This window comes from Panthera leo, chromosome B3, assembly GCF_018350215.1.
Source record: "Panthera leo isolate Ple1 chromosome B3, P.leo_Ple1_pat1.1, whole genome shotgun sequence".
In the NCBI taxonomy this organism is placed as follows: Eukaryota; Metazoa; Chordata; class Mammalia; order Carnivora; family Felidae; genus Panthera; species Panthera leo.
In genome coordinates this window covers 110,647,059-110,672,044 of record NC_056684.1, presented here as the reverse complement: position 1 = coordinate 110,672,044, position 24,986 = coordinate 110,647,059, and the positions used below count along the sequence as shown (strand labels likewise).

Sequence of the window (24,986 nt, the reverse complement as noted above, 5' to 3'; positions counted from 1 at the left end):
CCTTTGCTCCTTTTTACAGTTCACATGCCACCCTTGTCTTTCTCAAACTCACATGTTCACAAATTCAGGCATAAGACAAACTGGTTTAGACGTGAATGATCTCATTTTCAATTCCATGAGGGTGGGAATGGAAGAGGGCCTCCCTTCAGACAGTCAGACTGTTCATAACCTGCCAACATGAGAGCTATTCTCTGTGAGAACAGGGGTCTGCCAAATGGCTTTGTAAGGACGGTGCCTCAGATTCCTCAGCTAGCACAGGCATACTCAAAAGGCACCAACACCTCCAAGGCCAGGTCCTATCATGTTCTAGAAAAGACACCTGCTGAAAGGCCACTGCCCTGTCACTTTGCCTTACAAACGTCTTCCTGGAAACTTCTCACGTTACCTTTCCTTCTTTGACCACTAGATGGAACATTTTACTTTTTTCACTGAAGCCCTGAAGGGACAGTTCTCCAAACTGGACACACTGCTTAAAAACCCCAATGCTGAGGGGGAAATCCCTTTCCTGTTATGTTCCCTACACTATTTTCTAAGCATCTGCATCATCTGAGAAGTAAATGTGGAATACAGGCTAAAGATCCTCCCTGTCTGACCTTCAGTTAAAGCTATGTCATCTGCGGTGCTTTATTTCAAAAAGGGTAACCTGAGCATTACAGTGGGAATCCCCTGGCATGCTTTTCAGGGCCTTCTGCTAAATTAAGGCTACCCTTACACTGACTCTTGGAAACGCAAGCCTTTCAAGATTCCTGTTCTTAAAGCCAACAGCTGGGGTATGGGTTTTTTGAGGGCAGGACGAGGCACTGATTTTAGAGGAATAACTGCAGGGATACATCACTTCTCTGAAGAAGTACAGAATACATATTGGAGGCTAGTATGATTTGTGCATCATCTCGATAGTGCTATAGGTTATTGCTATGTCTAGTAACAGAGCAACTATCCTGGATGTTGGCATTATGCCACAGGCAATTTAGGGCCTGATATGCCTGATATGTGTTGGGTCTTTTCCTTGAGGCTCAAGTTGAAGGAATTATCTAAAGATTCCCAAAGGATTAGGAATTACAGAAGTGATTTTGCAGAGAGAGTCAGTAAGGGCCATAATGCTAGGAAAAGGGCTCCTCATTTGGGCAGGGGAAATGCTCCCTGCTTCAGAAGGGACCTGACCATTTTGGCCCAGGAGGGAACAGGGAGGGCCGGACTGGGGGAACTTGTCTTACAAGGACATTTCATTTTTACTAAATCTTTAGTTGTGCTGTTGTTAAAATGAAAAGAAGTGAGAAATTGTTTCCTTTATTCCTCATCTTGCTTGTCTCCTTTTACAGCCTCAGCAGTATCAGCTTATGGTCATAAACAGACATGGCAAAGCTTAATATAATCAACCACTTTCAATCTTTTAATCAAATTTCCCTAGAGGCACTCAGGAGGCAGGGAGGTGTGTCATAAACAAGCTTTCCCGAAGAGCTGAGGTAATGCCACTCCATTTAGAGGAGGGATAGAGACAATCGCTTCTCTGAGGACTTGAACAAAAAAATAAAGCTTGGGAGTAAATGATTTTAGGGAACCAAGGGACAAAGACTAAAATTCATTATTTCTATGACTATGTTCCCACAGCTATGTCTCCTTAGTTTAAGAAACACTGAGCCAAACTCTAATTGGTGACATCAAATCTGATTTCTCATAATCACCATTACAACTGTCATCCAAACTATCATTTATTGAATATTTACTATATTCACACACTGCACTGAGTCCTTTGTATATCTTAGGTTACTTAATTCTCATACTGATTTTATGAAGAATTTTTGTCTCTATTTAAAGAGAAGGTAATTGAGCAAGACACCTGCCAAGGACAAAGGGCTCTAAGTAGAAGAGTTGAAAAGTTAAACCCAGGTCAGTCTGACTATAAAGGCTGTACCCTTTATTTCTGAGTGAGAGAGAGAGAGAGAGAGAGAAAGAGAAACAGAGTGCGAGTGGGGGAGGGGTAGAGACAGAGGGAGACACAGAATCCCAAGCAGGCTCTGAGCTATCAGCACAGAGCCCGATGCAGGGCTCAAACTCATGAACAGCTAATCATGACCTGAGCCAAAGTCAGATGCTCAACCAACTGAGCCACCCAGGCGCCCCTAAAGCCTGTACTCTTAATCACAACATGATAGTGTTTCCCTCCATCTCAAAGTGCCTTCATAAAGACCACTGATAGTTGCCTGTAACAGCATTGCACAACTTAAAATCATTTTCATCATTTTCACTTACATTATATCATTTGATTTAAAACTCTCTGGAGAAAGCATGATTATTTCTATTTTTCCATCGGAGAACCAATGTACACTCAGTGACTTGCCCAGTGTCCCAACATGAGCAGGTGGCAAAGCTAATTTTAGACCTAAGTTTCCTGGTTTCCTTTCTATCCAACCACACTGTATCTACCATAGAGACTGTACTACAGTCAAGAAACACACAGCCTAAAATTGAGAGTCTCAAATTCAGTGAAGTAACTTAACCTGGCTCACAAAAAAGATAAAACAGAAAGAATTCTTGATACCTTGATAAAAAACACTAAACATATAACTCTTAGTAATTACTTATAAGTAATGAATCGTATCTGGTTGTGCCCAGAATATATCATATATGAATTAATTAGTACTGTCAGAACCCAAGACCATTGGAGAAAGACTTGGCCAGCTAAAACAACACAACAAACATGTTGAGCTTTGAACTCCAAGAGCCTAAGTAGGCAGACTCCAGATCTATACATCATGGAACAAGTAGACCAAGAATGAGGGGCCAGAATAAGCCCACTTTCCCAATTACATCTATAGGTGATTTCTTTTCTTTCTTGTATCTCAGGAAGGAAAGTAAAGACTGATGTTTTTGCCTGGCTCCCCTTTATTTGAACAGAAAAGTACGGATTCAGTGGAACTGGGTTGAAGAGGTCTTTATTTGATTAGACCCATAGAAGAATTCTAGAAGATAAAGAAAGTATCACAAAACACAGCACAAGGTTGGTTTAATAATGACATATGTGGATAGGATCTTATGTTTTAAATTTTGTAGGATATAGTCCAAAACAGATAGATAATTATACAGTCTGTAAAAGACAAGGATATCAGTAGGGGCTTATAAAGTCATACCCTTGAACTCCAAATGACTAAGTTGGAAGCATTAGCAAACTCCAAGAAGGGACAATTCAGAGGCTATAATGGGCTTAGTGCTGCTATTTAAAGTAATGAAGCATTTTCTCTGCTTTCTGGATCCATTTCACCAAACGATTTCCTCAGCAGGTCAGATATAGATTTGCAGAAAAGTGGAAAACATCTTCCAGGAATAACACAACTGATCCCTGAGGAGCAGATGACTTAACTTTGCTGAATAACAAATCTTGGTCTGATGTGCCTAGATTCCGCAGAGTGCTGTCACTGACAGTCTTAACTTGTTCCTAACCTTGCCAGACCCTTAGACTTCATGTGTGTACCGAGCAGGAGTGTTGACAGGGAGTCACTGTACTAGTTGTGTGACCTTAAGCTCCTTTAACTTCTTTGTGCTTTAGTTTCTTTGGCTCTAAAATTGGGATAACAATAGTACCTACTTCATGGAATTGTTAATGAGGATGAAGTAAGCGTTTAAAAAGGCCCTGGCATACAGTAAGTGCTCAATAAACCTCAGCATTAGCGTTCCTGTTATACAACAAAACTTCTCTGGTATCAACAATGAACACCTTGCTCACCTCACTTTAGCAAAGCTTTAGTTCAGAATTTCCAAATTTCTTGGGTATGAAGAGGAAACAATTTTGTTTCTAATGCCTGACCCTTTAAGTTTTGGTCTCAGACTGAGAAGAATCAACCAAAGCCATCTCATTGCATCTAGTACTTTATATGCTTTCCAACACATTTTATATTCATTATTCATTTGGATCTTCTAACAATACTGTGAAGGAAGTAAAATATCAATTTTTATTAGCCTAATCTAATAGAAATGGGACAATAAAGACCAGAGTAACACTTTGCTTAATGGTTATACTGTTACCAATGGGAGAGAGGCCTAAATTCTAGGGTTTATAACACCCAAGCCAGTGTTCTTTCAACTACACAAGGTGAGATATTCTAAGATCTCTTTGGAGCAGCTGAAATCATTCTATTTACTTATGTTAATTAAAGTCTACACTTTATTCAGGTTTTGCTAGTTTTAACCAAACGCACTTTTTCTGTCCCAGGATCCCATCCAGGATACCTCATTACATTTAGTTGTCATGTCTCTTTAGTGAGAGTTTCCCAGACTTGTCTTTAATGGCCTCGACAATTTTGAGGAGTAAAGGTCAGGTATTTTGCAGAATGGCTCTCAAGTGGGATTTGTCTGATGTTTTTCCCACGAATAGACTGGAGTTATGGGTTTTTGGGAGGAAGACCACAAAGGCAAAGTGCCCTCCCATCATATCACATCAAGGGTGCATGTTATTATCAACAGGATGATCACTGAGGATGTTAATCTTGGTCACTTGGCTGAGCTAGTGTTTGTCAGGTTTTCCCACTGTTACTTTTCTCCTTTTGCATGCTCAACTCTACCCGATTCTGCTCTACAGTCGGGAGTTGCTATTTATAACCCACACTTGAGGAGTAGGGAACATCTACATAACATTATTTCAAATTCTTCTGCATGGGCAATTTGTCTACTCTTCCAATTCATGTATTTACTTATTCAATCATTCATTTATATCAGTAAGGACTCATAGATATTTATAGTTTGGATTATAATCCAATACTACTTTATTCTGTTGCTCAAACTGTTCCAACTTTGGTCACAGGGAGCTCCTTGAGTTGGCATTTTTGCCCCTTTGACATACTCCCAATCATTGTGTTTTGTGAGGGGTTTTTTTGAGCACTTTCTTTGTGACACAAAATGCTCCAAGCTCATCTTGTATATTTACTGCCCTCGTCCTAGAATCAATCACTTTTCCAAGGAGTCCTGGTTCCTTTTATTGGAACCAAGATGTGGGCATTAGGTATACTCCCATTCTAGTTATATCTTCCAGCCATATAACTTCTAACAGAGATTCTTCATTCTGGCTTCATTCTGATGTGAACTGGGAACTTTAGCAGAGGAGCTCAGCATAATCCCCTAAATTACTTTTTCTTTCTAAGGATAGTTAAGTCTAAGCAGAAAAAAATACGCAACTAATTTCCATTATAAACTAAGTAAGACAAACCATCAGGCTTGCTATATTGTAAACCAACACAACATAGTTACTACAGAACTGCAGGGATCCTCAGAATAACAGAGTCATTTGTCGAGGGTCATCAGGGAGAATACTGATAGTATCTTCAGCTTTGCCACATAACAGACACAGCATGGTATACTCCTAGAACAAGATAAAGTGCATAATTACATTGAGGAACAGGGAGAAAGACACTCCATAACTTACTCTGGTAAAGCTATTCTCTACAAATTGGAGTGGATATTCCTTCTGTACGTTATATCAGTTTCTTCAACCCCTACCAGGGATGTCTTAGGTTTATTCTGTGTATCCTGAAGTCTTTTGTTTATATAAATTGAATACAAGCTGATGCTCTATTTACTACATATACAAGAATGTCATCTTGGAAATGTATGGCTATATCTTGGATTTAAAACACATATTGGGCTTGGTTAGAAGTGCTGCTATTTAAAGTGGTAGTGAAGCAATCTGATTCCCTAAAGACAAATTCCTGTTTTTAGAGTTGTTCCTTTCTAGATTACTTAAGACTACTAAGCAACAAAAACGATTTTTAAAGTGAAAGAAAGGTCCCAAACTGAAAAAACTATTTTTATCAACTCTAAGAAAATAAATAATTATGTTATATCCACTAGTATGTCATGCCTCATATTTAGATAGCTAACTGTCTGGAATTTGATCTATTTAAGAAGTTTATGTTTCTTGGGCTTAACAAATGTCCAGGCTGATAAAAAAGAATGAAATCTTGCCAACTGCAATGACATGGATGGAGCCAGAGAGTATAATGCCAAGTGAAATAAGTCAGTCACAGAAAGACAAATACCATATAGTTGATTTCACTCACATGTGGAATTTAAGAAACAAAGCAAATGAGGAAAGGAAAAAACAGAGAGAAATCAAGAAACAGACTCTTAACTACACAGAATAAACTGACGGTTACCAGAGGGGAGGTGGTGGGGGATGGTGAAATAGGTGACGGGGATTAAGGAGGGCACTTGTTGTGATGAACAGTGGGTGATGTGTAGAAGTGTTGAATCACTATATTGTACACCTAAAACTAATGTAACACTGTATGTTAACTTATACTTGGATTAAAATTTTTAAAAATATCCAGCCTGGTGACAGAAGGGATTTTGTTTTAGGCAAAACTCTTAGGGCAAAGTCCTGTTTTTACAGTTATCTCTTTCTAGAATAAACTATATAAACATATTTCCTTTCAAACCTTTGCTTAAAAACCTCTTTATCTTCTTTAAGAAAACAAATATTAATGCTAAATCTATTAGTATTTCCACGCTTCCAACTGAGATTGTTAAGCTGTCTGGGAATTGATCAGTCAAGGCAGTTTGTGTTTCATGGGTCTAGACAGTCACTAGAGGGTCACAGAGATAAACAATGACGGTGGTTCAGACACTCAGACCTAGACAACTGGATTTCCATTTCCTATGAGTGAGTTCAGCAGGGAGCTTAGCTGTGGCAATGGAAAGATTGTTTCTTAAAGACCACACTTAATTTTGAAGTCTACTCCACACACACAATAGAGACAGAGGCCAGAGCTTAGAGAACAAATACAGGTCTCATAAATTAAAAAATGAAATAAAAATCCACCCTCTACAAGGTCTTTTACTGCTTTCAAATACTTCTGCTTTCACCTGCCAGACATTACTAGTAGTAGGATGTCAACCTATCATTGGAAATGAAGAAGAAAACAATAATAAAGTCAAAATGGGAAAATGGGCAAAGCTAGACAAACATCTTGAATTTTCAACCAACGTATCCATTGACAAGTTTTTATTTAGTGCTTAAATGTTTTGCAATGTGTTAGGTGCACTAGCAGACATGAGAGAAAACAAGGACAAGGTCTGACATTGCAAAATTTACAATCTAACTTGGGAACAAGAAAAAACCTAGCACGTGGTATAATCTGGAAAGATTATTAAATAAGTAACACTGATTACACCTATAATCTTTAATTTATAGGTAGTCTGGAATCCAAATTTCACCATAGGTCAATTATTTGGAATTCAAAAGCAGTTTCCCATAGAAGTAAATGTTGTACATAGCAGTTAGGTTCCCAGGAAATTCCAAGGAGTCTTTTAAATTCATATTGCACAAGACTACAGAATCTAACCATACAGAGCAGTGCTTCGGTGGGAAAATACGTCTAGAATTCTAGCTTGGAATGCCAGGAACACATCCCCCTGTGCTGCCAGGGTCAGGACACCTTTTATCAAAACTGGCCAAGTTGGGAGAGTAAGAATTCCTCCCAGTCATTCATGGAGACCCTCAAAGGCTCCACCTGGGCAAAGCATAGAGGTAGAGATTCGGAAGAAAGGGTGGATTGTGGGGAATTACCTTTGGGTAAAATCAGATCCTTTGTTTTATTCTGAGGGTCCCATGGCTCTTTTCTTCTATTACTACCTGCTATTTCTGACCCCAAGTCCTCCCATTCCCTCGTCCAAAGAGGAACAGAAGGCAACCTCACAGGTGCCCTTTTGTTTCCTGAGGCAAACACACAGTCCTTTTAGTGGTTTTTAGGGTGATATAAAAAAAAAACAAAGGATACCTGTAATCATTTACAATGTCGTTTCCATTTTAAAGTCTGTACTTCTGTCTCTACTTTCCCCCACTACTTGTGCCATCAGAAATCACTTTAACAATGATATTATGGTTATTTTAAAAACAGAATCCTTATCTTTTAGAGATATGTACTGAAATATTTAAGAAGTAGTGATATATTTGGGATTTGATTCAAAATAATCCTGTAGGGATGTGGTAATGGTGAGATACAAACAAAGCAAACTGAAGCTGGGTAGTGGAGGTTAAAACACTATCCTACCTACTTTTGCCCATAAGACATTTAAAACAAAGCAAAACAAACAAAACATTACCAATGGTGGGAATCCCACCTTGAACCTGAACTATTGCTTGGGTAAAATGGGGGCTGGCGTAGGGTGGGGACAAGGAAGTAGGTTACTGAAGCAGAGAACAAAGAGTTCTTGTGCCAGGCAGGCTAAGAAGGAAGTTCCCAAGTGGCTATTCACATGAGTCAGTCCCCGTACAAGGAAAGGGAGAAAGCAGTATGGGTTGGACTATCGTGAACAAGGAGGAGAGAGAATTTAAGTTCTGCTTGAAAGAGGTAAGATTTAGTTGATGTGAAGGTAGAGAAACGGACTAGTCAAATCAAGGAAAAAGCATGAATAAGGACAGTGATAGGGAAAGAGCAAGCATATCCCATACGGAGCAGCAGGAGTGACAAGACGGTATGTGTAAGCAAGATTAACTTGAGGGCAGTGTGTAGAACTACAGTTTGGGGGCTGCTGCAGTAACTTAGGTTTGAGCGGGTATGGTCCTTGACATGAGGTATGGCAGCAGGGCCAAAAGGCAAGAGAAACAAAGGAAGAAAGGAGGGTAGGCAGGGTGTTAGGGTTACAGAAGGACATTTGGGAGACAGCTGATGGGTTTCAAGTGAGCCTGCGCGTGCATGTGCTCACTATTTGAGAAAGTAAAGAGAAGGTTCCAGATAAGAGACCAAAATTCAGGGGGAAATCAGTGAACAATAGGAAAGGAAACCAGGGAAAAAGCAAGAGGATTCAAAATTTTTAAAATTTTTTTCTTTCTTTTTAAATCTTTTTTAAAAATTTTAAAAAGAAAGAAAAAAAATCTGGCACCATGAACCTGAAGGGAAGAAATCCTTCAAAAACAACAATGGTTGACAAAACCAGACCCACAAGAGATGTCAAAAGAGCTAAGGACTGACGTAAGGTCACATGATTTGGCTACATGATAAGAGACCTCTGAGAGAACGGTTTTAGTGAAGTGAACATAAAAACTCATTTGTTTTTTGGGGCGCCTGGGTGGCGCAGTCGGTTAAGCGTCCAACTTCAGCCAGGTCACGATCTCGTGGTCCGTGAGTTCGAGCCCGGCGTCAGGCTCTGGGCTGATGGCTCGGAGTCTGGAGCCTGTTTCCGATTCTGTGTCTCCCTCTCTCTCTGCCCCTCCCCCGCTCATGCTCTGTCTCTCTCTGTCCCAAAAATAAATAAAAAACGTTGAAAAAAAAAACAAAACTCATTTGTTTTTTTTTTTTGTTTTTTGGTTTTTTTTTAATTTTTATTTATTTTTGAGACAGAGAGAGAGCATGAACGGGGGAGGAGCAGAGAGAGAGAGAGGGAGACACAGAATCCGAAGCAGGCTCCAGGCTCTGAGCTGTCAGCACAGAGCCCGACGCGGGGCTCGAACTCACGGACCATGAGATCGTGACCTGAGCCGAAGTCGGACGCTTAACCGACTGAGCCACCCAGGTGCCCCCATAAAAACCCATTTGTAGGTGGTTTCGAGGAGCACAGGGAAATAAGGAAAACAGGTTAAAGACCTACTCTAGTAGGTCAAAGATGTAGGTATGGGAAATGAAAACATTTTAAATTTATTTTTAATAAGTGAAGAATCAAGTACATTTAATGTAAGAAATGGTTTACATCCCAGGAAGACAAAGATGATGCTAGACAAAGAGCAGATTGATGAAGACATGTGGAAAGGGTAGCCCTTAGAGAGGAATAAATAAGAATCTTCCTCTCTAATGGGACAGAAGGAAGAGTCTGAATTAGGGCAATGATGTGTGTGGTAAGCGAGAGACCAGGGGAAATAAGGGAAGGGAGCATGGGCCAGCCCCATGAGAACCTTGAAACAAGGAGCTTAGATATTACACTGTAGCTAAAATGAACTATGGAAAGGCCAAAGAGGTGGTCTCAAGCATTGTTTTCAGAAAACTAATCTGATTGTAGGACACAGAATACAGGTGGAAGGAAGCAGGTGTTGAGAGAAGATGAGGTAGCCTAGTTTGAGTTGAGTTTTTTTTCCAAGAGAATTTCACACTGTCCAGGCATTGTGAATACAAGCCATCTTCCTCTATCTTCTTCTTCCTACCCCAGAGTAATTTCTGGGGCAGCTTTGAAAATGGCTGTGTTCAGTCATAAAGGAAAATCAGGTAGAGCAAAGTCTAGCTATGATAGATAATATCTCAGTCAGGGCAATCTTCATATTCATTTAGGGCTCTAAAAAGCTCACAGGGACTCCAGGAGCCCTCTTTTCTTCTCATGAAAGGACAGAGCTTCTCCTTTAAACCCAAGATATGCTCCTTCCTCTATTTGGCCACTATGCATTCATTGAGATCTTGATTTTGCCCTAAGTTACATATACCATATAAATATTTTTTGAGGCATAATTTTTGGATGCTGAGGAGACATGGTCAAGATGTTGTACAGATTAAGCAAACATATGAGACCAGATTCTGACAGGTGAGTAAGTGAATTAAAAAAAAAAAAAAAAAAGAATGAATGAGAGTGGTTATACTGTAAGATTCTATTACGGAAGATTATTATTTTTTTCTAATTAAAATACTACCCAAATTTGAAGCACTTAAAATTCCCTTGCTTGTTAAAAGGTCTAACCTGATATTTATGTCTGATAGATGAATATGTAGTTCACTTTAAATAAGTAACTCAACCTGAAGGCTTGAAAATGGAGGCAGTAAGGGACAGACACAGGTTCGTGTGTCTTCATGATTTCCAGTTTACCCTTGGTTTTTCCCCACTGTCTAGCTTTTCTTCCTGACCCTCAGATCTGTGAATCTTTAGCAGCTCAGGCATTCAGAAGCCTTCTGGACAATCCTTCGTGTGCTCTCACAACTGTACAAGGCTTCATCTTTATTATTCTCTACCCTTACAGTGGTCCAGGTTCTTTCCTCCAACCTTGATACATCCATCCTATCATTTTACGATGAATAATATTAAAATGTCTTACCACAATTGAGACTACAGAGTTGCTCAACTCTACATGCCTATTGGGGAAGACAAAGATAACCTCCTTATCAGAATTTCCATGCTCAGCAAGTATGGTGGCAATGGGCAGGCTAACACTCATAAAGCCAACAATTGTGCAATTACATAACTGGACAGAAAAAAAACAGACACAATAGTAACCTCAAAAGAAGCCACAATGTGCTGTTCTTTATAAACATAAACGACAGGCCTGAGATATCATTTGTAAGGCATGCATTTTGATTTGACTCTTGCGAAGACAGGTTTGAACAGATATACTCACATCTAAAGGGTCTCTCTTAACATACACAAGTAGAAGACAGGGATGGTCTCCTTTAATACCTGCTAATATTTCATTTATTAAAACTATCTAGATTTATAAAAGTACTTTCATTATCCCCCTCCCCCACAATAACACACTACATTTATATATTTACCTGAAATTCATCCATGATACTGAATGTGTACTCATGCCTGGCTACTACGTGATGACAATTCTTACACAGATCTGCCAAAACAGAGAGACTTAAATAAATTAAGTCTTGGAAGATGTCTTAAGACAGTAAAATTTCTATTCTCTGCATGGTATTACTTTAAAAGAATCTTAAGTGATATATTTAACAGAGCAGCTGGAAACCCATTATAATATCTACCTTGATAAGAAATCCAAAATTTGTCACATAGCAATACTACATAATGAAGGGCCTCAACTCAGAGATTTAACAAGCATATATTAATTCCCATTCTCAGAACCTATAGAAACTGCTACTAAAACCAATCATAAATAAAAAAGTCAATGCTAGACATTATAAAGTGAATTTAATGGCAACAAAAGACTCTACTAGACACATGATAATAATAATAACTATGATTTTTTGACTGCTTACTGTGTGCCAGAAACTGTTTTAAATACTTTTTATCTGTTTATTTAATCTTCTCAAAACCCAAAGAAGTAGATACTTGTTATCACCTTTTTAAGGATTAGGAAACAAAGACACACCATGGTTAAGTAATTATTAGCAAGACTGCCAAGCTAGGAAGTATTGGCAATAGAATTCAAACCCATGCATTCTGGCTCCAGGGCCCTTGCTCTTACATACTATGTCCTACTACCTGGTACAAAATAGAGTTTAAAGGGTTATGTCTAAAAGAAAGAAAAAGTTTTTTATACTTTAGAACACTTTTGATAGTCTGATTCAATTCTAAAGGCTTAGTGTCTTTCATAACCTGTTTTCAAAATATCATTATTTGTACATTTATTCCTCATATTCAGAACATACCAAAGCACCAAGAGAGAAGCAAAACGGGGATGTGAACAGTTTAAATTCTTGTCACTATACCCTAAAATGTATATGGGCTTCCTTACTAAGTTAAATGGCCCTAAAATGTATATGCACTTAATTTACTCATAGAAATTCTTAGTGCCAACCTCAGAATTGATTCACGTTCATTATACACAGTTGATTGATTTGGTTTCCCAGTACTGAGGATGAGGAGCGGCATATGAAGGTAGCACAGCAAAAGAAATAACCAACTGACAATGAGATGGGAGACAAAAAAAAAAAAAAAAAAAAAAAAACCCCACGAGAAAGAAACAAGACAAAAAACCCCATTACATCCCAGGGTTATTTAGTATAGCAGCAAACAGCCCTAAACACTTTAGTGGCTGTTGGAGGACATCACTGTATTAGACTACAGTAAAAAAGAAAAAGAAAAAGAAAAAGAAAACACACGGAATGACCCTAAGGTTAAAAAAAGTCTCTATATCTTGTTTCAGAAGGCATAAAGGCTTTAAAAACAAACAAACAAACAAACAAACAAACAAACAAAAAATGGTACCTGAGTCATAGGCTTAATTTATCTGCAAAAATCACTCAGGCAGAGTATCTGATGATGCTATCATCATCTGTATTTTCCTCTTAAAAGACTAACTAGCATCTCTATGTTACAATACAATATTGAAATAGGCCTCATAAAATAAAATATATCAACAGGCACAACGTACCAGCTTTTAAAAGCTGGTATCTCCTATCAGACTTGCATGAAAATAAAGAATCTACTTACGATCATAGGTAACTATTTCTTCTCCATCCTCCTCCTTCAAAGATTTGTTTGTGATCAGCATAAAATCCCGCTTATTGCACACTGCACAGCCTGTAAAGTTCAGCAAGAAAGATCCATTCTCCAGGCAGATGTTACCCTAAAATATTAAAAATAGGAATTTAATTTTCTTCTATTTCAAAACCCTTGGTGAAAATAATTAATAGACTAAAAATTTCTAAAGGCAAAAAAAAACATGGCTAGAATTTACTTGCTTGAAATCTGTACCAAGTAATTTTTGAAATTACTAGCTTTCCTCTAGAAGGGCTATTTATGGCAAATAAAACTGAAGCAGTGTTAAAGCTGTTAAGTCTCTGAGGACAGCAACTGTATCCGAGGACTAAATGCATATGGATTTTTAGACACACACCGAAGCTTTAATATAAAATATGAAAAAGAAAAATTAGAAAAATCCAATAGCCAACAATATTTAAATGGGGCAGATCCTAAAACTAGAATTAAAATTGAATAATAAAAAATGATCTTATACAATGTGTTGCTCAGTTGATTGTTGAAATAACATTTTCTGATGCCTTAAAAATAACACAAAATAAGCAAACAAGAATAAACCCTCAGCTCTATAGAGGTCAATCCTTAAGGGTATGTGTGATTCAGGCAGTGAAGATAAGCTCTCAACTCATCAGCCTGACACCATGGCATTCAAGAGAGAAAGGGTTTTGCTTCATCACTAAGAAACTGTTAACAACTTATGCTCCTGGCTCAAGGGAGTTCTCTTCTAGAGGCTTACCAGTAATTGTTCAGAAAGTCATTTTATAAATAATCTAATTCAACCTCATTCTGACCAATAGGGTATTTTTAACAGTTGATGTGACTAAAAACCAGTCAAATCAATATTTCTCCAATGCAGCTATGTGCCCGATACTGTGCAAAGCACAGGGAAGGATTAGAGGGTGAGTCATATCTTTCCACCTTTGAGGAGCTTATGAACTCTCAGGAAGACCAACTTTAAGCGATGCCACAAGTGAAGCCTTCCTGGATTCCCAGCACCACAGTTAACCTCTCCCTTTTGAGCGGCTCCTTGAGGCTATGTACTAAGAAAGAGATTTACTCTGTTGGGGCAAGGGGGGTGGAGAAGTGAGGAAATCAATCTATGTAGTCGGGAGATACTAAATCATAGACACAGCAACTTAATTACTAAAGGTGGAAAAAAAGGCCTTGAGATTAAAGTATAAATTTCCAGCTATTAAAAACAGGTGCTTTGCTTTTTTAAAAAATAAACTTCACTGAAGTATAATTTATATACAATAAAATCCACACATTGTAAGGGTATACGTGAACGACTTATATACCAATATATATAGGCATATATTTCAACGTAACCACTACCTCAATCAAGATATAAAAAGTTTTATCTTCCCAGGAAGTTCTTTTATGCTTTGCAGTCTATCTCCAACCCCTTCTCAGGTACCTCTTGATCCAATTTCTATCTCTAGTTATTAGTTTTGGTTGTTATAAAATTTTATATAAATAGAATCATGCAGTATACTCTTCTGCATCTAGTTTCTTTTGTTCAACATAAAGTCCATGTTAATCATTTATGTTGTTGTATGCATTGGTAATTTATTGCTTTTTACTGCCAAATCTATTACATGGATTCATCTGTCAATAGACTTTCAGGTCCTTTTCAGTTTGGGGTTATTATGAATAAAGCAGCTACAAAGATTCATTAAGTCTTATGTAGACATATGCCCTTCTCTTGAGTAAACATCTAGGAGTGGAATTGCTGAGTCATATGGTAAAAATATGGTCCATACAAACTTTAGAACTGCCGGTTAGTTTTCCAAAGTTTCCCATTTTCCATTCCCACCAGAATTGTGTGAGTTCCAGTTGCTCCATATCCTCACCAACCCTAGATACTGTGTCTTTTCTTATTTTAGCCATCCTAATCATGTAGAGGTATCTCATAGTTTTTATTTGGCATTTCCCTCATGACTAACAACGTTAAACATCTTCTCAGGGTGCCTACACATGTGTCTTCTTTTGTGGAGTGTCTATTCAAGTCTTGTCCATTTTTGTTTATCTTATTATTTAGTTACAAGAATTATTGAGTTATAAAAGTTTTGTTTTTTTTTTTTTAAAGTTTACTTATTTATTGTAGAGAGAACACAAGTGGGGATGGGGCAGAGAGAGAGAGGAAGAGAGAGAATCCCAAGCAGGCTCTGTGCTGTGAGTGCAGAGCCCAACACAGGGCTCGATATCATGACTTGAGCTGAAATCAAGAGGCAGATGCTCAATTGAGCCACCCAGTGCCCCATAAGAGTTCTTTATATATCTTAGATACAAATCTTCTCAGATCGGTATTACAAATATTTTGTTACCGATGTGCTGTTTTTTAAATAATGTCTTTTGAAGACCAGTTGATTTTTATGAAGTCTAATTTATCAAAGCTTTTCTTTCACTATTTGTATTTGTCTTCTAAGTCTAGTATTTTTCATCTGGAAAAATATCTACAAGTCTCCAGAAAAATTTATGAAACCCAAATAAATAATTAAATATTTAGGGGTGCCTGGGTGGCTCCATCGGTTAAGCATCCAACTTAGAGCTTCTCAACATGCTAATCCATTATTTTTCTCTGCCACGGGTAGACTATTCTTGCTACCACTACCTTATTGTCCCTTTGCTAAGTTCAAAGTGACTTCTGTTCTTACTCCCCTCAGAAATACCTCATGACTTCGATAACCCCCAGAGTTGGAAGGACCTTTGAGATTTCAAATGGTCAGGTTAGCTTCTCCTGAACAACAGAAGAGAGTTCAATTCCTCTCAGGGTTGCCCGTTCCATTTTGAAAATCTGTTAAAGTTCTTTATTCTGATTCAAAGCCTAAACCCAATAACATCCACCCACTATTTCTAAATCTGCCTTCTGAAATTCCAAAAAGTTTAATTCTTCCTCATGACAGCCCTTTAATTATTTTAGAACAGAATAAAGTCAGAAAAAAGTGCTTATGAAAGGCACCTTCCTGGTTTTCCAATCGCCTCATTCCTTTACTCTTTTTCTTATACTTTATTTTCATTTTCTAAATTAATTTATTCCTTGAAGCCCAGTCTTTGATTCTACTTGATTCTCCAGTCTTTTTCTAAGAAAACAGATCATTTCTATTTTGACACTTTTATTTGGCTAACTCATCTGTTTGAATCTTGCACCTATACTGCAATCTTATATTTTCACTTGACTCCTCGGGTGTTACATTCTCAATCTTGGATGAAACATGATAAAAACAATCTGACCGTGTGCCCCCCAATTTTGGTTCTCTCTCACACATGCCACCAATTTCTGTAATGATACTTCCAATTTCCCAATTGCCTAGATTGAAAACCTAAGATCACCTGTAGGTCTTCCCTCCATTAAATTGGCTAAGTCCTATTAATTCTTTCTTCGAAATGAGGCTTTCATTATCTCATGCCTACCCTACTGTTTTCATGACTCCCCAAAAACTCTGTAGGGCTCTCCCTTTTACATTCCCCCCATCCCATAACCTCAACATACAGCCACAGACTCATTTCCCTAAATAACAGATTTCAGAATTATTTTCCTATTCACTTTTTTTGATGGGTGCTCAATGCCTAAAGTGTAAAACCTAAATTTCTTCATACAATTTTAAAATCTTTTGATTGGCTCAATTCTTAAGAACCCAACCTAATCTCTTTAATACTCTTCACTACAAACACCTCCTTCACATGGTCCCTGAAAAGTGCAGTGTTCATTACTGGATTCACAAAAATTTATTTTTAAACTTTAAAAAAAGTATGAAATAGAATGCAATACAGAAAAGCGTATGAAACAGCACAATGCCTCTAGCTAGTAGTCAGCAGTACCCCCAGTTGTGACAACTAAAACGGTCTACAGATAGTGCCAAATGTCCCCTGGGAGGCAAAAGTCACACCTAGTTGAGAACCACTGCTCTAATTCATTCCATTATTCATTCATGGTGTTCCATTCTATGGCTATATCCCACTTTTCCAGTCTACTCCTACAAGTGATGCTCTTACGAACATTCTTACCCAAGTTTCCAAGAACATATGTACATGCATTTATTTCCCTAGAATGAGAATTGCTGGGTCTTTGAGTATGCAAATCTTTGATAATACTAAACCTTTTCCCCAGGAGGCCGTACCATGACTGTTCATGTTACACCTCCTTCCCCAAAGCTAAGTATTACTCAAAATATTAAGAGGCAGAAGCAGCTATAGATCTTCTACCGCCCAACCATCACAAGAATCCTTGTTCTTATAGTCTTCAAGCCTCTGGCTCCTCCTTGCCTTCTTTTCTACCCTAGTCACAACTAGCCTCCAAGTCCCAAATGAAGTCTACCTTTCTTTTGGGAGAACAGCGCTATTGCTCGCCCCTTTCTCTAAAGTTGAATATCACTTATGAACTGTACTACTCATTTTTTGTTGTTAAATCACATACTCTGAACCGTAAGCTCTCAGGAGGCAATGAGGCTGCCTTTTATTTCATCTTTGGTATCTCTTTCTGGTCTAGCTACACACATAAATGTTCAATAAGTATACCTTGAATAAATGAGAGTAAACAAGCTTCGGCAACCTCCGGAGATTGAGAGGAACAGATATTTTTTTTAAATACTCAGGAAATCTGATTTCTGGCCTTGACTCTCAGGTTAACAGAATGTGAAATTTATTTCCCCTCTCTGGGCATTAGTTTCATCTGCAAAACCGTGTTAACGACAGATGACCTCAGAGGTCCCTTCCAGCGCTAGACTTCAGTAAGAAAAGTGAATTTCACCAAATCAAGCTTGACAATGTCATCAGCGGTGGCGGGAGGGTGTCCCTTTGTCGTCGACTGGATTGTTGGTGGTGTGGGGTTTCCTTTGTTGTACCCTGGAACTTAAGAGAAGTGGGGCGACGGCTGAGATCAGCCCCCAGGGCGTGGACCGGCGGGCAGAACCGACGGCCACCGGCCGTCCCCGCCATCAAGTGCCTAAATACAGCTACCGGGTCACCGGAATGGGCACGGCGGCAGGGTCGTCCCGCGCTCGGCCCCTCAGGGAAGGCCGGCCCGGGGTATGAGGAGCCTCGGGGGCTGGCCACGGGCCAAGGGGGCGAGAAGTTCTCGGCGCCCACTCGCTCACCCGGTTGGGATACTCCTTCTCCACACAGCCCCCACACATCCCGACGCCGTTCACAAGGGCCGTCCTCTAGTGCTTCCGGAAAGACGAAGCCTCGCGAGAGCAAAGGCACGGTTGCCGCATGCGCCCCAAGCACTCTACCCTGGAGTGTTTGCTTTCGGGAATCTACTCGAAGTCTCCGCCCCTTAGCCCCTGTTGTGAGGGCAGGGCCTGGTCTCCCAGGCAACAACGGCCGGCCAAGAGTGGGACTTCGGAAACCTTCGGAGAAAGGGGGCGGGTCCGTGGACCCTGTGGCGGGAACCCGGAAGGGAACGCGGAAGAAACAAAGTTCTGATGTAGGCTCCCTCCTAAGCCTAGGCTGACAGAAAGGCGAGTGACGATACACACGAAAGGGAATTGTTTCTCGCTGCCTCGGCTTACCCCATACAGAAAGCTGAAATTATAGTAATTTAAATACCTTTCCATACCAGTGAGACAGGTGAATAAGCAATAACCGAAGCGTTGGCCAAGAGGCACTTAGAGCTCTGCAGAGAATCTCCTAAAACTGCTAAAAAAAAAAAACAAAAAAAACATTTGAAATGTTAATAATAAATGACCATTATTTATCCCATTAGCGATGGGAAACGCGTCGCCGAAGCACCTCAGAGGCTTGCACACGCTGTGCAAATAGAAAATGGCGAGGTCCAGCCTATGGAGCTCAAAATGCTTGTGGTTGGTGCCCTGCCTTTTCCTTTTCCTCCGTATTGAAAGCATCTTACTTTTCATAGTGATGTAATTAACTTGAATACGAATATCCAAAAATCTGTCTTTGTGCTTCTGAACAACCTGTCATCATACCCAGCTACACCAATAGAGATATTTGATGGGAGCATCAGCCTCCTTCCTTAACCCTGCCTATCGCAGTCAAGTCAGTGAGGAAATCAGGGAGCATATGAGATTCTGGGATCCAGGTTCTTTTTTGTTTTTTTAAGTTTATTTATTTATTTGGGGGGGGGGGGGCGCAGAGAGAAGCAGGCCTGGCAGCCAGAGCAGAGCCTGATGTGGGGCTCCAACCCACCAACCCTAAGATCAACACCTGAGATGAAATCAAGACTCAGATGCTCAACTGACTGGGTCACCCAGGCGCTCTTGGGATCCAGGTTCTTTAAAGAAGAGATTAATAACCATTTCAAAGTTCACTCTATTCTTGGAATAATTGCAATGCCTTCCATCTGTATGACATTTTCAACCTTTCAAAGTGTCATCATTTCAGTTTCTAATTTTATGCCTTTACAATCCTATAAGAATAGTAAAAAAAAAAAAAAAAATGTGTCTCCCCTTTTCAGATGAGGAAACAAGGAAATAAGTGCTTAAAGGTCTTATCTGTGGTAACAAAGCTGCTGGTAGTCGCCCAGGACTCGGACTTAGTTCCTACCCTGGACTCAACTTCTTTTTAATACAGTAGGTAGTAGCTACATGTGGCTATAAAGCACTTATACATGTGGCAAATTTGATCTGAGATGTATTGTAAGTACATTCGACAAACTAGACTTAGAAGACAGTATGAAAAAAAATGTAAAATATTTCATCAGTAATTTTTATATTGATTACATGTTAAAATAATTGCACTAAATAAAAACATATTATTAAAGTTAATATCATCTGTGTTTTAAATCTGGCTACCAGAAAATTTTTAATTGACACTGGTAGCTTGTAATTATATTTCTGCTTGACAGGGCTGGTCTATACAATTCTCTCTCTTTTTAAAAGTTTTTTTTAGAGACAGAGTGTATAAGCGGGGAAGAGAGGGAAAGAGAGAATTCTTTTTTTTAATGGAACACTTTGTTACTTATTTTTATTTTTTTAGAGACAGCAGGGTACAGGAACAGAGAAAGAGAGAGAGAGAGAGAGAGAGAGAGAGAGAGAGAGAGAGAGAGAGAATCTTAAGCAGACTCCATGCTCAGCACAGAGCCCCTTGGGGGTCTTGATCCCTGATCCCATGACTCTGGGATCATGACCTGAGGCAAACCAAGAGCCAGACGCTTAACCAACTGAGTCACCCAGGTGTCCCTCTTGAAACATTTTTAAATGTGTCCTCTGTTTTTAAAGCCTAATGCTGACTTTTAATCTTACTAACCACTGTATTTTATTCAATTCTATAGACATTTGTTGAGGACTTCGCCTTCAAGGAATTGTGTGGACAACAGGAAGATGAAAAAGACATTGTCCCTTCCTGTTCTCCAGAGACTCACGATAGAGTGGGAGAGATAAGATGAGCATAAATACCTACAATTACTGGCAGATTGTGATTTAAGAGCACAAAATGGAGAGACTTCTTCTAGGTAGGGATTGGGAATGAGGAATTTGGGCCCTGAAGAATGTATAGGATTTCAAAAAGCAGAGAATTTTAGTATAGGAATTTCAAGTGGACCATGCCAAGAAGTTTGGATTTTATCTTGCAGGTGATAGTGAGCCACTGGGCATTTGAGCAGGAGAGTGATATCAGAGTCGTGGTTTTGGAAGATCATTTTAACAGTATTTTATTGGGAATGATTGGAACTGGAAGAGATTGGACAAGGAAAGGCATACACTAACAGAAACCACAAGGGGGAGATGTATAGCTTTCTGCCTCATCACTAATAGAGAACAATAATGATTTTAAAAATCAAATAAATAAAAAATTACACTTTAGTCAAAGATTTCAAACAGTTAGTTCTTTGGCATGGAAAACAATCTACATATTTACCAGTTTTTTTTTTTTTTAACTTCCCAGAGTGAGATGGCATCTTGTTATTAAAATGAGCAAGTGAATAAAAAGGTCATCTTCTTAGGTGTAAACTTTGAAGAGCTGATGGCTATCCACCCAATGAAGTCCTCTATTCAAATCTAACTGTATCCAGGGCGGAAAGGCAGCAAATGAGATGGGAAGAAGTCTGCAGCACCAGAAATTAAAGCATGATTATTCCTTAAAGGAATACTAAGTTTTCCAAGGTTGACAGGTAGAAGAAAGGAAAATAGAGGCTACAAAGAAGGATATTAGCACTGGAAAAGAATGACCAAGCAGTGGTGTAAAATAAGTAAAATAAGCAAAAAAAAAAAAAATTACCAAAAAAGTCTATTTTCTTTTCTCTTATAGGTAATTATTTAAAACAAAGTTTGCAGGAATTGTTTAAAGATTATCATCTAATAGAATTTTCTCTGGGACAGTACCCATAGGAACCATTAGTAAACATATGATGTCAATAACATATATTAAGTATGCCCATGTGTTACAGTTTATGCATGAGGTTATTTCTTGGTAAAAAGAATCCATTTAAGAAACTCTAGATGTTAAAATGGTTCAGTTACAAATGCTAAACTACCTCCTTGGGGCAAGATTAAAGTTTTCCCTTAAGAGTGCAATTTGAATCTTCTTTAACACCCTCTTTCTAGTACCTTTTTTTCTTTTGCCTTTTATGATGCCTGAAGCCAAGAGGCCAGAAGGATGCAGTGCTGAGCATACCTATCATTTTCATCCTTTGTTTAAAGGAATAAGAAGCACCCCGGAGCCCTTATGGTACCGCTGCCAGCCCAATTTCACAGATGGAGAGAAGCTCATCTCTAAAGAGAAGTTCATCTGCTTGGTGAAGGTATATGTGATTCCATTATCTCAAGGGAAGTGTGAAATAGGGGTGGTTTGTCTTTACCTGGGGTCACCTGCCTGGGGTAAACGAATTAGCAGCAATTCTGGCTTACCACTGTGAACCCAGGTGAGTCTGTTCTGGCTGGGGTCAGGTATAACAAAGCTCCTAAAAGCTCAGAGCCGGTCTTTCTTTGGACTTTCTTTTATTTGGAGTTCTCATGATTATTCCGATTATAAACTCCAGTTTCCAAACACATTATACTTTAAGACAAGGGAATTGCTACTGTTGCCCTTGACTTTGTTTCCTCCAGCGCTCCCCACTCTCTTTTCATATACAGATGACTATTTCCACATACAGTTTTCCTAACATATGTCAAAATCTATGATTTTCTTTGGGGAAATATCATCCTTCAAATCTTACATGGATTGGGATAGATCTAATAATCAAAATATAACTGTGTTTTAGATATGCTTTTATTTTATTTTATTCCATTTCTAATGTGTGCCCTAAGGATAATATAGTAAAACTCAGAGCAGAATTTTGTTCTCTGTCACCTATATCAACTCTGAGAGGTGAAGGAGGTTGGAATTTTCAGAGAAGCCAGTGGAGTGAGGAAATGGAGTCAAAAAGCTCCTGTTTTGTCCTGGAGAATGGCCAGCAGAGGGAGGGTTTACTTCAAGGAAATTCAGGCACAAAATCCATAGGAATCAAGAAGCTTGGGTGGTTTTGAAAAGAGTACTTTTGACTTAGAATGGAGAAAGGGTACATAGAAGCTGCAAGGAGTATTTGGGAAATAGTATGGTGATTTAAAGTTAAAATTTTTAATTTTTAAAAAAAATTTTAATGTTTATTATTGAGAGAGAAAGAGACAAGAGTCTCTTGAGCGGGGGAGGGGCAGAGAGCCGGAGAGGGAGACACAGAATGAGAAGCAGGCTCCAGGCTCTGAGCTGCCAGCGCAGAGCCTGGCACGGGGCTCGAACTCACAAACTGTGAGATCATGACGTGAAGTCAGATGCTTAACCGAATAAGCCACCCAGGCGCTCCCCCTAATTGTATCGTAATAACAGGAGGAGGACCATAAGCAAGTCACTTACTAGCTGTGCTTCAACTTTCTCCTCTGTAAAATAATGACAATAATAAATACACCTACCTCTCAGGGTTGGTTTAAAAAATAATACACAAATGTTTTAGATATAGGGGTATATGCATATAACTCAAGGATGCTAAGAAAAATAATTCTGGCTATAAGCATGAGGTGGTAGAAGGGAGGGTAATAAATTAGGAAAAGGGGATTGGTAACAATGGCTAACAGCCTGCCTCAGGTGGGAAGCTGTGTCTAGCTGAATTGGATAATAGGAGACTGTGTTCCTTAATTTGTATAAGGTGGCTTTGTGCATTTGAAAAGACTGAGTGAGCATGCTGTGGTAGGGACAACACTGTTGGGGAAGAGTTGTGTTAGGGAGGGAAACCATGAGGGAGAGAGAGAAGCCAGGTGCTTCTAGGAAGTAGACTTGGAAGTTCCCCAAAGGCACAAAGAGGCAGGAAGCCCTACTTTGGGCTCCTACCGAATTACAGGTTCCCAGTCCTTCTTCTGGTTCCTTGTACTTCTTTCTCTTGACAACATCTTCTTTGAGAACTAAGGAGAAAGTCCACACCAAAGTTTGAGAAAACTGAGGCATATTATAAAACAACTACAGAAGACAGTGCCAAGAATGCAACAGTTATAATGCATCGCCTTATGTCACTGCTTTATTTATTATTTTTAAAAATTTTTTTTTTTTATTTTTGAGAGAGAGAGACAGACAGACAGAATGTGAGCAGGGGAGGGGCAGACAGAGAGGGACACACAGAATTGGAAGCAGGCTCCAGGCTCTGAGCCGCCAGCACAGAGCCTGTCTCTCTCTCTCTCTCTCTCTCTCTCTCTCTCTCTCTCCCACTCCTCGACTCAAACTGTCTCTGTGTCTCTCAAAATAAATAAATAAACTTTAAAAAGAAAAAAAAAACTCCATGTTTCCATATTGCCTTCAGGAAAAAAACCAAGCTCCTTACTACAGCATTCAAAGCCTTTTAAAATATGGCTCCAGTATACTTGTCTCACCTTGTGTCTTGCTGCTCCCATCTCTCCTTCTGCTACTTTTCCTTGTAATCACACATTATCTATTTGTAGCCTCACCAAACTACTCATGGCCCTAATCTCACCAAGTTCTTCCAAGTTTTCTTTCTAGCTTTTTGTGTGCTGTTCCATCTGCCTAGAATGGCCCATTCTCTGCCTGTTGAAATCATATTCAGTCTCTCAGACATGGTTCCAATATCCCTGCTTCCATGAACACCAAATATTAATTTCCTACTTGAACCTCCTGTAATAACACTGTATTCATTCCCCTATTGTGGAATGTAGTCACTATTTGAATGCAAACTCCTTTAACATGATGCTTGTTTCCCAGCTTCTAACATTATGTTCGACACATAGTGGCTGCTAGTAATGATTGTGATTGATTCCAAAAGCTGAACATGCAGTTTCACTCATCCCTCCACCCTACCCCTAATTCCATACACCATTTCCATGAACTATTCACCCCAGGTCATTGCTTTCAAGGGTTTTAATATTTGAGAAGGAAAACAAAACAAAAAAAAAGTTTTTTAGGAGAAGAGTTTTGGTTTAAAAAATTGTTTTAAGCCAAGTATCTTCTTCTTTATGCATGAATAATTTATTGCTTTGTCATGTCTTCATGCTGTGCCCACCAAAAGGAAGATTCTACCTGAGGCGTGGATGACTCAGCAAGAACAAGTACCCTAATGTCATTCAATTTAACACCTCACTGCTCTCCAGGAAATGATCTGTAAACCTAAGAGTTCAGTTTATCACCTTATTCCTGGAAGTTTAGCAACAACTTCCTAACTTCAATTGGTTCTATACACTGCTTTGTCTTTTTCTTTCATAGATTAATTGAATCTATAATGATTTGTTAATTTGGATTCAAGTGGGATAGATGACTCTTCTACCAGTTTGGTTTTTTAGTCTGCTCCAACTCAGTTAACACTTGAGATGCCTTTCATTACAGAATTTAAAATAGTGCCCCAAATGTAAATATAGCTCAGGAATTCCATTTGATTCAATCCATACAATGTTTGGAGTACCCATCCATGCCTGCCTTCGAGTTGC

At 39.0% G+C, this 24,986-nt stretch overlaps 2 protein-coding genes across 2 annotated transcripts in view; one reads left to right on the top strand and one right to left on the bottom strand.

Moving 5' to 3' along the window:
* Nucleotides 1-2,916: 2,916 nt before the first annotated feature.
* Nucleotides 2,917-18,411, bottom strand: CHURC1 (churchill domain containing 1). The gene is made up of 4 exons (XM_042943521.1): nt 18,225-18,411; nt 13,081-13,216; nt 11,454-11,524; nt 2,917-5,350 (listed from the first exon to the last, which is right to left on the bottom strand). The coding sequence occupies exons 1-4, from the start codon at nt 18,261-18,263 to the stop codon at nt 5,258-5,260; spliced, it is 339 nt and encodes a 112-aa protein (XP_042799455.1). The 5' UTR covers nt 18,264-18,411; the 3' UTR covers nt 2,917-5,257.
* Nucleotides 18,412-21,808: 3,397 nt separating this feature from the next.
* SPTB (spectrin beta, erythrocytic) overlaps nt 21,809-24,986 on the top strand; it is a 149,640-nt gene continuing 146,462 nt past the window's right edge. Inside the window, exon 1 of the mRNA XM_042943498.1 lies at nt 21,809-21,829. The gene's annotated coding sequence lies outside the window, so the exon portion shown is untranslated. The remainder of the gene's footprint in view (nt 21,830-24,986) is intronic.

Excerpts from the sequence above, each read along its gene's own strand:
- CHURC1 (XM_042943521.1), bottom strand. The coding sequence starts at position 18,263 with ATGTGTGGGGGCTGTGTGGAGAAGGAGTATCCCAACCGG. Across the intron at positions 11,525-13,080 it reads AGAAATAGTTACCTATGATC|ATCTGTGTAAGAATTGTCAT; the intron begins GTAAGTAGATTC and ends CTGTTTTGGCAG. Across the intron at positions 5,351-11,453 it reads GTATCATGGATGAATTTCAG|GAGTATACCATGCTGTGTCT; the intron begins GTAAATATATAA and ends ATCTTGTTCTAG.